The 13,389-nt window shown below is 33.5% G+C and overlaps 2 protein-coding genes across 2 annotated transcripts in view; one reads left to right on the forward strand and one right to left on the reverse strand.

Annotated features, from left to right (window-relative positions):
• LOC103580107 (adenylate cyclase type 6) overlaps nucleotides 1–13,389 on the forward strand; it is a 69,950-nt gene that overhangs the window by 32,944 nt on the left and 23,617 nt on the right. Inside the window, exon 7 of the mRNA XM_053742699.1 lies at nucleotides 7,313–7,462. Within this exon, the coding sequence (XP_053598674.1) occupies nucleotides 7,313–7,462 (150 nt within the window). The remainder of the gene's footprint in view (nucleotides 1–7,312; nucleotides 7,463–13,389) is intronic.
• LOC103580103 (uncharacterized protein DDB_G0290685) lies at nucleotides 9,482–12,291 on the reverse strand. The gene is made up of 3 exons (XM_008561746.3): nucleotides 10,337–12,291; nucleotides 10,069–10,236; nucleotides 9,482–9,997 (listed from the first exon to the last, which is right to left on the reverse strand). The coding sequence occupies exons 1-3, from the start codon at nucleotides 12,287–12,289 to the stop codon at nucleotides 9,803–9,805; spliced, it is 2,316 nt and encodes a 771-aa protein (XP_008559968.3). The 5' UTR covers nucleotides 12,290–12,291; the 3' UTR covers nucleotides 9,482–9,802.

The following is a 13,389-nucleotide window of genomic DNA, read 5'->3' on the forward strand; positions in this document are numbered from 1 at the left end:
CTTTCCCCATATGACTTTAAATAAAAATCCCGAAAAAACGAAATTATTGAAGATAAATATCTTTTATAAAATTTAAATGTAGTGAAGAAGGCATCTCATATATTTTTTCTGGCCAACAATATATTGAGTCTATTGAAAAGTTTTTGAAAAAAATTTTTGAACTCTTAAAATTATGCAAAAATTATGACAAGAGTCGTATTAAATCACTTAAAAAAACGATTTTGGAAAAAAAAATTTTTTATCTAATTTTTGAATAGTCCGTTTTTACCGCCCATTTCCTATGTTTAATAATTTATAATTAAATAATTAGTATTTGTTCAGAATGTTGATATACTTAAATATAATTTTGTAATAGCATTGATTGTGCTTTAGTTTCCTCACGCACTCGCCCCATTTTCCCACTCAACTTTTTGTGGTAACTTAATCTTCATGTTTAGGTGTGTACGTGTTACGTATGTCCAATGACCTAAAGATTAATTGGATTTCCTGTCTTTTGTGTCGCGCTCAAGTTGATCGCACATTCAACCTTTTTTTTTGTGACTAAAAATCATTATTTTACTAACTATTAAAATAATAATAATGATTACCATTATTATGCCTGTCAGCAGGTAAATCAAAGCTTTTACGTACCATGTCACTACACAATAGTTACTTTAGTTATCGAGATTTTTTTTTATCTTGATTATGCATTGAAAAAAAAAAATATTTTTACATGAAAAAGAAAAAAATCGAAAGTGAATTCGGTAAAAGATTGGAAATTTATTTTTAATTTAAAAACGAAAATATTTTGATATAAAAGTAATAATAATATATAATGGAAAACTGATTGAAATTTAATAAAATGCCAGTATATTAAATTTGTTACCAATTCATCTATAAAATTTAATTTCACCACTGCGTTATTATTTGTAATTTAAATTTAAAATTAATCAAAAGTCATGATAAAATAAATAGAAATAAAGCACAAGGTTACGAAAATCTCTTTGGAGAAAAATATTATTATTTTTTATATTTGCATATTATCAGAATACGCATAAAAGTGAAAAATTGGCTATAAAAAAATAATAATAAAATAAAAACCGAGAAAGTGACTTGTAATTTACACAACACTGCTTAGTTCTCTAATTGTGACATATCAGCTCTTTTAAATCTTCATCATGAAACATTGCGTTTTGTTTTTTTTTTTTTTTACTATAAATTTATTTTATTCAATTTTTCTGTTTCACTTAGCGTAGAAAAAAAAATTTATATAAATATAAATAAATAGTATACATTCCCATTAGACATGTACGTTATTTTTACATCAAAAAAATACTTCTGAGCGAAAAAATATACACAAATAAATTTCATAACATCTCTCTCTTTTTTTTTTTTTTTTTTTTTTTATGAATTATAATTTTTTATTGTAAAAAAAATGCATCAAAGCTTCTGTTAACTGGTCAGAAAATTGCAATTAATGACAATAGTTTGAAACTGGAAACTATTTTTGAAACGTTTGCTCGAGGATTTTAATTACCGGAAATATAAAACCATATATATATATATATATGACATTAAAATACCTATTTAACGGTAGACTATAGATATTTATTGTTCAAGTATTTTATTGGATACTTTTTACTTTATTTATTTATTTTATCGTTTTTCATTGAATTTATTCATTAATCGATATTTCATTTTCATGGTTGCAAGTTCAAAGAGATAGTGATATCACTGAAGAGATATGATCGTTGTGATATATTATAGAAGTTGGATGAAAAGCCACACTGCCCTCAAACTAACGTATATTTACGTGTACAGAAAATAGAGACCTTTATTTATTGCGCAGCATCAAAATCTGATTACTCTTGCTAACGAACTCCGTAGTCGGCGGTGAATTTTACGAAAATAAATTTATTCATGAACGATAAAGAAAATTATTCTGTGCTTCCAATCTCATTAAATCAACATTCGATAAATCAAAAACTTATTTTAGTTACGAGTATTTTAGATTTTTTAACACTGTTTGCATCATACATTTTATTAATTAGAAATTATTTATTAATAGATGTTAATCAAAACTCGATATTAATTATAACATTTTAGTTGGAAGCTTTGTTGATGTTAATAATAATTTTAATCGAAATTTAATGTTTAATATTTTGTGTTCTTTGTGCCCAACAAAATGGTAATTAATACCTTTTGTTTGCTTTTATCAGGTTTTATTTCCAGTAAATTGATCATGGCTTGTTGAAACGCCATTTTATAAATAAAAGACCAGCTTTATATTGAGTGAAATTTAAAATTTAGCTTTATTAACAGAGTGAAAAAATTACTATTGCTGATGAAAATTTCTTAAGACAAGAATATATTCTCTAATCTATCAATATGATATATATAATTTTTTTTTTTTATTTAAGTTTGATCATTTTTAGATATATCTGAAGATGTGGGAAAACTTTTTTCGGGGGCGGGCAAAACGGATCACCTCAAAAAAAGTAAAATATTTCAAAAAAGTAAAACAAAAATAAAAAAATTTATGCAATTTGAATGCTGAAAGGTGACGAGGAATAATTGGAGATGGCTGCAATTTTCGGCCAACATACTAGTGCTCATGCGAAACATTTCAGAAATCTAGATCCAGTAGATTTTTTACTTTTCCTTTTGTTTTTTTATTTTGGTTCTGCGAAAAACGTTCCTATTTTCAAGTACATGTATTTTTTGTGGTCAACAATATATTGAGTTCACTGAAAAATTCCTGAAACAAAATTCTTTTAAGAAACGCTTTGAAAAAAAATTTCGGGATAGTCTAAGTTGTACAAAAATGATGACAAGAGTCGTAGTAGACGGAAGAAATACATTTTTAATCAAATTTTGAAGTGGTCCGTTTTACCCACCCATTCCCGATGTATCTATAATTTATCAAAAAAATTTTTGAATAATGAAAATTTATTCTAAATAATAGTACTTTTTCTCAGTGTATTCAATAATTGTTAAATGATAAGTATCCACTTTAAAATAACACGTAATTTAATACTATTTCTCGTTATACTTCAAACACTCATGCTTTATTATTATTATTGTTGTTGATAATAACTATATTCATCAGCAATACCATCACCGTTCATCAGTGATCAAAATTAGCTGCACTTGAATCATACATGATTGAAAATTAAATTAATAATGCATATTGAATATACAATTCAATATTTCCAATATAGGGAGAAACGGAAAAATGGAGACGTTCGGAAAAAAATTATTTTTTAAAATCCTAAATTAGCTAAATCTTTGAACTTTAACTTTTATTCAAAAAGATGAAGACAAATTTTCATTTTTCTTTAAATATATTCCGATAATAATAAAAACGTTATCAGAAAAAAAATAACAAATTGTTATATTTTGTAACACATTTATATTTCATTGGGATCAATGGTCTATAAGCTCTTGTTGTATGTTAAAAAGCTTCGTAACCGGAAGCGGAACTAAAACGGGTAGGGGAGGTGAAGGGGGGTGATGAAAAGAAAATGAGAGAGATAGAAGTTACAAATCGATATTTCGTGCACGCTCAGTTATACGTAAACTGAGAAAAGTCGATATATTCAATGTACTTGCTTATGTGTATATACATCTATGTCTATATATTTAGTTCTCATACTTATCCAAAACTTCCTCTGGTGTACCATCCTCAGCTATTTTATTTAGGTTCTGGTTTAGTAACTTTCGTGTTCCAAAATTGAGAGAGGCCTCGACAACGATCGAGACTTTGATAGAAAGACAGAAAAATTGAATAAATTATCTAACACTTGAATTATAGCTTTCAAGATTTCGAGTGAGCAAACTGTCAGTTTTTTCATTTTTAATATTTGAATTTTTTACATAAATCCTACACCGTAAAAAATCGAAAGTGAATTCGGCGTGATAACGGATTTCATTTAGATCCGAATTTACTTCATCACTTGAAGTTCTGTAGGTTTCTATTTAAATCCGATTCGGAGTCTTATTATTAAAATAAATTCCCTGTAGAAGTAATTTTCACTCCGAACCGGAGTTTCAATGTTAAAATAAACTCCCATACGGAGTGAAATTTACTTCAAGGAGCTGAAAAAAATACACAATCGTGTGCTCCGTATTCACTTCGAATTTAATCTGCATTCACTCTGCAAATTTTTACAGTACATTTATTTTTCATTTTTTCCTTGTCGAATTTTTTAAATTCAATGTTAATGGAAAATGTGAATAATAGCAAAGGATTACTTGTTATTATTATTATCATCATCATCATTATTGCCATTATTATAAAATAACTGCCGTAGGAGTGTCAATCAATATATACGTGCTTTAAAATTGTTTAAAATATCCTCAAGCACATTATAAATGTAACTATTTTATCAACTTTTTACGATAGTTAACATTTCTTATTATTTTTATCTGAAGATAAAATTTTTCTGAATTTCAGAAATTTCTTGAATAGACAATTGAGTTGCTCGCCTCTAGATAAAACATTTTATTAATACAATGATTTTGAAATAGATTATGATTCATTTTCTTACCAACTACTTGAAATTATCATTGTATTGGTCATTTGATCGATTATTCCAAAAAATTTATGTCAATATGTTATAAATTTGATTTGTTCCAAACAAACTTAATCTTTACTTCGAAATTACGAGATCCAATGTCTGTTTAGTCAGTCAGAACAAGTAAACTTCCGATCAATGCGATTCAGCGTGTAATGATCGGCTTCTTCCCTCGGGCAGAAAATGTCTAGTTCTGTCCGCAAAATGAGTTTCTAACTTGAGTCCTGTCAACTTGATAATTGACAGCTGAATTTGTACATACGTTATTGTTCTGAAATTATCTTATTTCCACTGACTTCTGACATCTAAAATCTAAAATTAAATGCAGGTAATTATTAAAAATTATTTATCGATGAAACGCAATTTCAGACTTTGTGTGACGGCACCCCTCGCTTTCGGCTCTACCTCAAATCCTTCTGTTTCATTCCCCGCTGCTAATTGTACTATTTAAAGAGCAAATATTTTTTAATTAAAAAAATTGATATTTAAAGTTAATTATTTAGTGAAAATATTATTTATTTTCCTGCTCAGTATATGCCGTAAAAACTTTCAAACTATTTAGTCTTCTTAATTATTTTTCTTCCGTTTCCGTAATTTAATTTCTTCCCTCTTTCAGAGAAGAGTATTTTCCAGTATTTAAATTATAAACTTTAAAAACATGACATTAAAATTACGCCTAATAACTTTAGCATAAATTATTTAATTTAAATGACGTTATTTAATTACGGGATATTGATTTAGAGAGACAAAAGTACTTCTAAGAATTAAATGAATCGAACAATACAAAACTTGGGTAACGTAATTTATTATCCGAAACAAATAACTTTTCATCGATTGTGATTAAATTTTCATGAATTTCAATTACTATATAAAGTTTTAAATAATCAATGATATAAAATGGATGACAATATTTGAAATATTTTATTTACTTGCGTCTGAAGAAAATAATTTATTTAAAAGACTGCGAATAGAGTTGCCATTAATAACAATATACGCTCCAACAATTACAAATTGATGCATTTATCGCCGAATGTCCTCTACCCGAGAAACATTGTCATGCACATCGATACTAGTATTGAGGAAAAGACTAACAAGTTAGTTGCACACATTTGTCAGTTAATTTAAATTTTCCGTAACTAATAACGCACTTTACTCTCAATACCCCACTTTGGTTGCGCACTTGCACACCAGATGCGAACAGAGACGCGGACGCTATTAATTGATGTCCAATAACACTCTACACTTGCTGCTAAAAATTTTTTCGCCAATTAACGAAAACATTCTACAGTCACACATCACAATTAACAACGGAATATATTGTCAGCTTTTTTTTTTTTTTTTTTTACTTTAAAGATAAAAATAAAAACAAAGCTAAAGCTAAAGTTAAAAAATTCAAGCTCTTTCATGTCGCTCAAAGACTATAACCAAACATAATTTACTAACAGGAATATACATAGACGCATGGGTCAATGGCGATGGATTTAATTAGAGAGAGTAGACGTCAAACGGTCATTGGGCGTGAATATTCTTGGACCCTTGTGGAAGCTTGTCCAGAACCGATGTTACTAAATTGACTTGCTCTGTCGCTTTATCTTAAAGTTATATTATATTTAAAGGGAATGTCTGAAAAGATATTTGCTAGTACCTGGTACCATGGACCTAGAAAATAAAATTACATTCTAACAGCTTCTGGGGGTGATAACGAATTTCGGACAAACTTATCCCGTCTAATATCGCCAGAAATCTCAATTCTACAATCCAAAGATATTCCATTCAAACTGTCATCCAAATACTTCGCGGCTTAGTTGTTAGACTGTGAAAAAAATTGCGTTGGAGCTAAATTCACTCCGAAGAGGAGTTTATTTGAATATCACAACTACGAATCGGAGTGAAATAAAATTCAGATCTCTCTGAAGTTACTCTGCTGGAAAAATGAGCTCCCTAGTTACTCCGCATTCCGAGTAATTTTTTTTTTAACTCTGGAATTCCGGGTGACGGAGTGAACTCCCGATTTTTCACAGTGTATCTAACCTTGGAATTCAGTTCACTAGACTGCACTTGTTAGTAACAATGTGAGAATCCCTTCAACACTTTTACTTGCAGTTGATGGTTTGTATAGAAATAGTTTGTCAGCGTGTCACACTAAAACCGGAATTACAAACTGTCTTTGTTAGATAAGCTTTACCGACTATTACTCGGTGTTGGATGTTTGTGAATTTTCTGGGACATGTAAACAGCTGAAAATAGTTGTTTTAAGAAAGAATAAAGTAAAAACTCGACTCAAAAGAAAGTGTGTACAAAGTAGATTTAAACAGCGCTTATTTGTTTGAATGTTCTCACGGCAACGCTCGTCCTGAACAAGAAGAGAGTAAAGAAAAGGTCTTGTCATGCTAAAGCACGAATTTCGTGACCAGAATCACATGCCAACTTAACTTGAGATGACACAAAAATACATAAAGAAAAAAGTAATGTCGGAAAATAGATGAAAGTTAGCGAAACCCCTCGAGCAAACTTTTTGCTAAACTTTTACTTTTATTTAACATTTTACTTTTTTTTTATAGCAATTAAGAGCTTTTTTATTTGAGGAAAATTGTTGAGAGCACTTTTGTAAAGTCTTTATGTTCTGGCTTTTACTCATTAATAGTTTTAATGAAACGAAAATATTTAGACATTATAATTTTTTTTTTATTTGTAAATTAACGTTACATGAATTGTGGGCTAAACGAATAAATATGTGTTATTGATGTTATTTACAGTTACTAAGTTCAATTGTCGTTGTGGGAGGCACGAATGTCGCTGGAGCATTAACACATCACCCTAGAGAAATAGCACAGAGACAAGCTTTCTTAGAAACACGGCAGTGTGTAGAAGCGCGACTGACTACTCAAAGAGAAAATCAGCAACAGGTATTTTAACCATATTAACTATTTTAATTTTTTATTTGAAAATAGCATGTATTTGAAATCTATTAAAAGATAATAAACGTTATTTTATTTAAATATATTTAGATAGCTGATGAAAAAAATCTCACCACATTCTCCATAATTTATAGCTTTGAAAAAAGTTGTGAGATAAATTTAACATTCAAATACCGTAGGCGTAGAATTCTCATATTGAATTTTATTTCCTTCAGCAGTTACTTGTCACGCACGTGATTTAAATTGAATTTTATTGTATCGCATATTATTGGTACTGAAAAAACCCAAGTTCTTTGGAAGAATGATTTCGTTAGAGGAATTACATTTTTTCTAAGTTTTATTAAATTTTCGGCCCCCGTCGAATCTGAAGTTTTTATTAATGACTTCTTCGGTAAAAGATCGTTCAAAATTAAATTGATTTTTTTTTTGTTTTACTTAAAGTCTCCCAAACTGCCGGGGTCATTAGCGACTAATTAACTATTGGATGGGGACATATTCGCACTCACTGAGGTTCGAACCCAGCACCCGGACGTTTTAACTTGTCCAAACTATCCAGTCATACGCCTTATACCACTCGGCCTAAAGCCCGGTTATGTTGTTTTTATATTAAAGATTATTATTCATATTCCCAATTCTTATCTCTTCGGTATTTTTCTTGAGAATATTTTTGACGTAATTATTGAGAAAAACTAAAAGTTCATCAATAGAATTTATCAACCGCTTGAATGATAATGAAGACGAAGGTAAAAATGAAAATAATAATTTATATCTACTGGGTAATATAATTTATTATCTTATTGATAAAATAAAGATGACTGATTAATAGAAAATATAAATTTTGGTTACTTAATGGCATCACATTATTTTTTATTAATAATTATAAATAATGAGGCAGAAGTGCCGTTTCTCGCCACTTGAGGGCCAGTTTTGGACACTCGAAAAATTTAAATACAATCGAACTCCATTAACTCGGACAGTTAGTCTACAGAACGGAAATTTCTTGGAATTTCCTAGTTAACGGACGCTTCTTCTTCTTTAAAAAGTAAACTATGACGTATGCGCTCTTACATCTTCATGAATCCATATATAAATACACACAACATACAAACGTATAGCAACTAATAGGAAACAGCGTAACTCGTAGTGGGGGTCAAGATTGACGGAAAGTTCTGAGAAAATGGAATTCGCGTAAATGGAGTTCGACTATGAAATAATTTCTAAAATACGAAATGATATAATTAATTTTATTCAACCCAGGCCTAATTTACCCACTTTATGACGTCTGCGTTGCGAATCCTAAATGGGTGTTTATCGACCAGTGCAAAGAAGTTGAGTAAAGTTAAAGTAAATTTCCTCGTTTTCTACCGATACTGCCAGAAATGAGTGTTATAATAAAATTTTACCACGCATCTCGAGATTTTCAACTGAGCTCCATCTATTAAACATTATAGGGACTCGTTGAGCGACTTGAAGTTTTTTGTCAAAATGTATATTGAACGGCTAGTACACTAGAGATGGTTACTTCAATTCATCATATGTAAAATGCTGTACCGCATGGTTGTTGTATTTATTTTTCTCAATGAATACAGTCGAGTCACATTACAAGTCCGCTTAGTGTCTCTCTCATATTAACGCGAGTCCGGTTAAAACAAAAAGATACAAGCCGGACTTATAACTCGATTCGACTGTATTTAAATTAGTAATCAAAACATCCAAGTGAATTTCAAATCAATCAAATATAAATTCTGAATTTTGGAGTCAATGGTTTGTTGTAATTTCGTGGGTGCACCGTGGCGCTAAACAAGCACAGACTTTGCATCACAGATTGTCATTAATTGTGTACATCAGGCAATTGTTAAATAAAGTATAGTTCATAGTAGGACACTCAGAGTCTTCATTCGGTGAGAGCAATGATTTCAGCATACGTTTCCGGGCCACATGCACGGGGCGAAAGCCTTCAGCCCGTGCACGTGGCCCTTCGAATCGTGCTGAAAACATTGACCTCATCCTATAAAGACTATCTTAGTATCCTAACTATGCAATATATGATTTTAAATGTGTTTAAAGATACTTTTATCGCACTATTACAATGCAAGTTTTTCAAATATTTTTTCACTTATTAAAGAAAGTATTGAAATGTCCAAAAATGAAGCAGTGGCCATAAATGCTACTTCTACCCTATATAATTGTCATTTAAAATTACGTAAATAATAATTAGTCAATGAATAAAAATGAATTACTACCACCTATAAAAATGAACAGTGGATGTTTACGTTTGAATGGAACAATGTATCATTTGTCGTTCGATTAAAGAATAGCAATAACTTGTTATGATTTAAGCATCATGGGCTCTGTTAGACAGTTTGTACTAACGGGTATCATCCAACTGAAAGTTAAATCAAGGGCTCTAATTTTGTCAGGAGTATCTAGAGTTACATCCATCAAGTAATCGCCGCATGGTAATGGATTGTTGAATTCAAGAGTGAGAGGATCCAACTCGTATGGAACAGTACGATATGTGCTCTTAAAAAGAAATCATATTGATGGTATTAGTGTGGAAAAAAAGGGTATCAAAAGATTAAAATGGTTTGTACCTTTTGGATCGGACATTCAGCACCGCCCATGATGGCAGTAGAGAGAATTGTCCTGATGTTCGCTGCAACAGATCCGGCAGGATATGAAGTGTCACAAACATCAGTCAAGTCATTTTTAGTCGTAGAATCGTAGATTTCGATGTCATCTACACTGATGTTGGCTTTCATCTGAAGTTTTTGAAAGTAATCGTGTTAAAATAATAGTTACATATGAAGATATAGGTGATACAATTACGATGTATTCAGTGTATTTTTGATGTAAGCTTACAATTAACAACGGGTTGTCGTCAGTCATTGATTGGAGATAATTGATAAATGAATCTTTGTTTGGCACAGCCGTTGACTGGACCAAGCCATTTGGTCTAGGAAGTAACGAAACTCTTGTTATATTGAGAATGTAAGATTGAACACCACTTGGAACTGGCGTGTCGACCTGAGGTCCATTATCGTCGTCGTCATCATCATCATTTCCTCCGAATATACCACCATCAACATCTACACTATCGTCGTCGTCATCATCACCATTTCCTCCAAGTATACCACCATCAACATCTACACTATCGTCGTCGTCATCATCACCATTTCCTCCAAGTATACCACCATCATCGTCTCCACTATCGTCGTCGTCATCATCACCATTTCCTCCAAGTATACCACCATCATCGTCTCCACTATCGTCGTCGTCATCATCATTTCCTCCAAGTATACCACCATCATCGTCTTCATTATCATCGTCGCCATCATCGTCTCCACTATCGTCGTCGTCATCATCATTTCCTCCAAGTATACCACCATCATCGTCTCCACTATCGTCGTCGTCATCATCACCATTTCCTCCAAGTATACCACCATCATCGTCTCCACTATCGTCGTCGTCATCATCATTTCCTCCAAGTATACCACCATCATCGTCTCCACTATCGTCGTCGTCATCATCACCATTTCCTCCAAGTATACCACCATCATCGTCTCCACTATCGTCGTCGTCATCATCATTTCCTCCAAGTATACCACCATCATCGTCTCCACTATCGTCGTCGTCATCATCACCATTTCCTCCAAGTATACCACCATCATCGTCTCCACTATCGTCGTCGTCATCATCATTTCCTCCAAGTATACCACCATCATCGTCTTCATTATCATCGTCGCCATCATCGTCTCCACTATCGTCGTCGTCATCATCATTTCCTCCAAGTATACCACCATCATCGTCTTCATTATCATCGTCGCCATCATCGTCTCCACTATCGTCGTCGTCATCATCATTTCCTCCAAGTATACCACCATCATCGTCTTCATTATCATCGTTGCCATCATCGTCTCCACTATCGTCGTCGTCATCATCATCATTTTCTCCGAATATACCACCATCAACATCTACACTATCTTCGTCGTCATCATCACCATTTCCTCCAAGTATACCACCATCATCGTCTCCACTATCGTCGTCGTCATCATCACCATTTCCTCCAAGTATACCACCATCATCGTCTCCACTATCGTCGTCATCATCACCATTTCCTCCAAGTATACCACCATCATCGTCTTCATTATCATCGTCGCCATCATCGTCTCCACTATCGTCGTCGTCATCATCATTTCCTCCAAGTATACCACCATCATCGTCTTCATTATCATCGTTGCCATCATCGTCTCCACTATCGTCGTCGTCATCATCATCATTTTCTCCGAATATACCACCATCAACATCTACACTATCTTCGTCGTCATCATCACCATTTCCTCCAAGTATACCACCATCATCGTCTCCACTATCGTCGTCGTCATCATCACCATTTCCTCCAAGTATACCACCATCATCGTCTCCACTATCGTCGTCATCATCACCATTTCCTCCAAGTATACCACCATCATCGTCTTCATTATCATCGTCGCCATCGTCGTCTCCACTATCGTCGTCATCATCATCATTTCCTCCAAGTATACCACCATCATCGTCTCCATTATCACCATCGTCATCATTATCTCCACTATCGTCGTTGTCATCATCATCATTTCCTCCAAATATACCACCATCATCGCCTTCATTATTGTCATCGTCATCGCTCCCATTTCCTTCTAATATACTACCATCATTTTCACTGTCGATCAGTTCATCTTCAGGCCCTGAGCCCATCGGCCCATCTTCCGGCCCTGAACCCATAGGCCCATCTTCAGGTCCTGAGTCCATGGGGCCACCTTCAGGCCCTGAGCCCATGGGTCCACCTTCAGGCCCTGAACCCATGGGCCCATCTTCAGGTCCTGAACCCATGGGCCCATCTTCAGGCCCTGAATCCATGGGGCCACCTTCAGGCCCTGAGCCCATGGGGCCATCTTCAGGCCCTGAACCCATGGGCCCATCTTCAGGTCCTGAATCTATGGGGCCACCTTCAGGCCCTGAGCCCATGGGGCCATCTTCTGGCCCTGAGTTCATTGGCCCATCTTCAGGTCCTGAGTCCATGGGGCCACCTTCAGGTCCTGAGTCCATGGGGCCACCTTCAGGTCCTGAGCCCATGGGCCCATCTTCAGGTCCTGAGCCCATGGGGCCATCTTCCGGCCCTAAGCCCATAGGCCCATCTTCAGGTCCTGAGCCCATGGGGCCATCTTCCGGCCCTGAGCCCATCGGCCCATCTTCCGGCCCTAAGCCCATAGGCCCATCTTCAGGCCCTGAGCCCATTGGCCCATCTTCAGGTCCTGAGGCCATGGGCCCATCTGCAGGTTCTGAGCCCATGGACCCATCCAAAGGTGTCTCACTCATTGTCACATATCCATTGCTATCTGCATATCCTTCACCCACTGGCATGCCCTATCAATATGTTTGTTTGCCATTAAAAATTGTTTAATAAAAATATTTTTGAAAAAAAATTTCATACTCACATTGACATTTAAAATGCCAACTATTGCCAACAGTAACAAGGTAATCCGTTTCATTTTGTCTTAAAGTCAACAAATATCAATCATTTGAAAGCAATATAAAAATTCGAATATTCTCCGTTGGTTTCTCATCCATAAATAAAATAATATTCTCTTCACCTTTTTTTACGTGAATTCTTTGTTTATATATTTTTCATAATTAATATATACTGGCCAATTATATTTATCGATAATTTGAATCCTTGAGCATTGCTGACGCAGTTGCTTTCTTATCGATAATTATTACCGAGTACAAAGTTATACATGTAAGACTTATCGACAAATATATAATGTTTCCTGTCAAGCTAAAAGAAAACTTTTTTCGTATTTTACTGAAAATAATATCTTTTTTTAATAACAAAAAATTACAATAACAACTTATATTGCAAGAAATAATTTTTCCGC

This window comes from Microplitis demolitor, chromosome 1, assembly GCF_026212275.2.
Source record: "Microplitis demolitor isolate Queensland-Clemson2020A chromosome 1, iyMicDemo2.1a, whole genome shotgun sequence".
Taxonomy (NCBI): domain Eukaryota; kingdom Metazoa; phylum Arthropoda; class Insecta; order Hymenoptera; family Braconidae; genus Microplitis; species Microplitis demolitor.

Coding starts and splice junctions, on each gene's coding strand:
- LOC103580103 (XM_008561746.3), bottom strand. CDS start 12,289: ATGGGCTCAGGGCCTGAAGGTGGCCCCATGGACTCAGGACCTGAAGAT. Junction 10,237..10,336: donor ACGACAACCCGTTGTTAATT/GTAAGCTTACAT, acceptor CAAAAACTTCAG/ATGAAAGCCAACATCAGTGT. Junction 9,998..10,068: donor CTGAATGTCCGATCCAAAAG/GTACAAACCATT, acceptor TTTCTTTTTAAG/AGCACATATCGTACTGTTCC.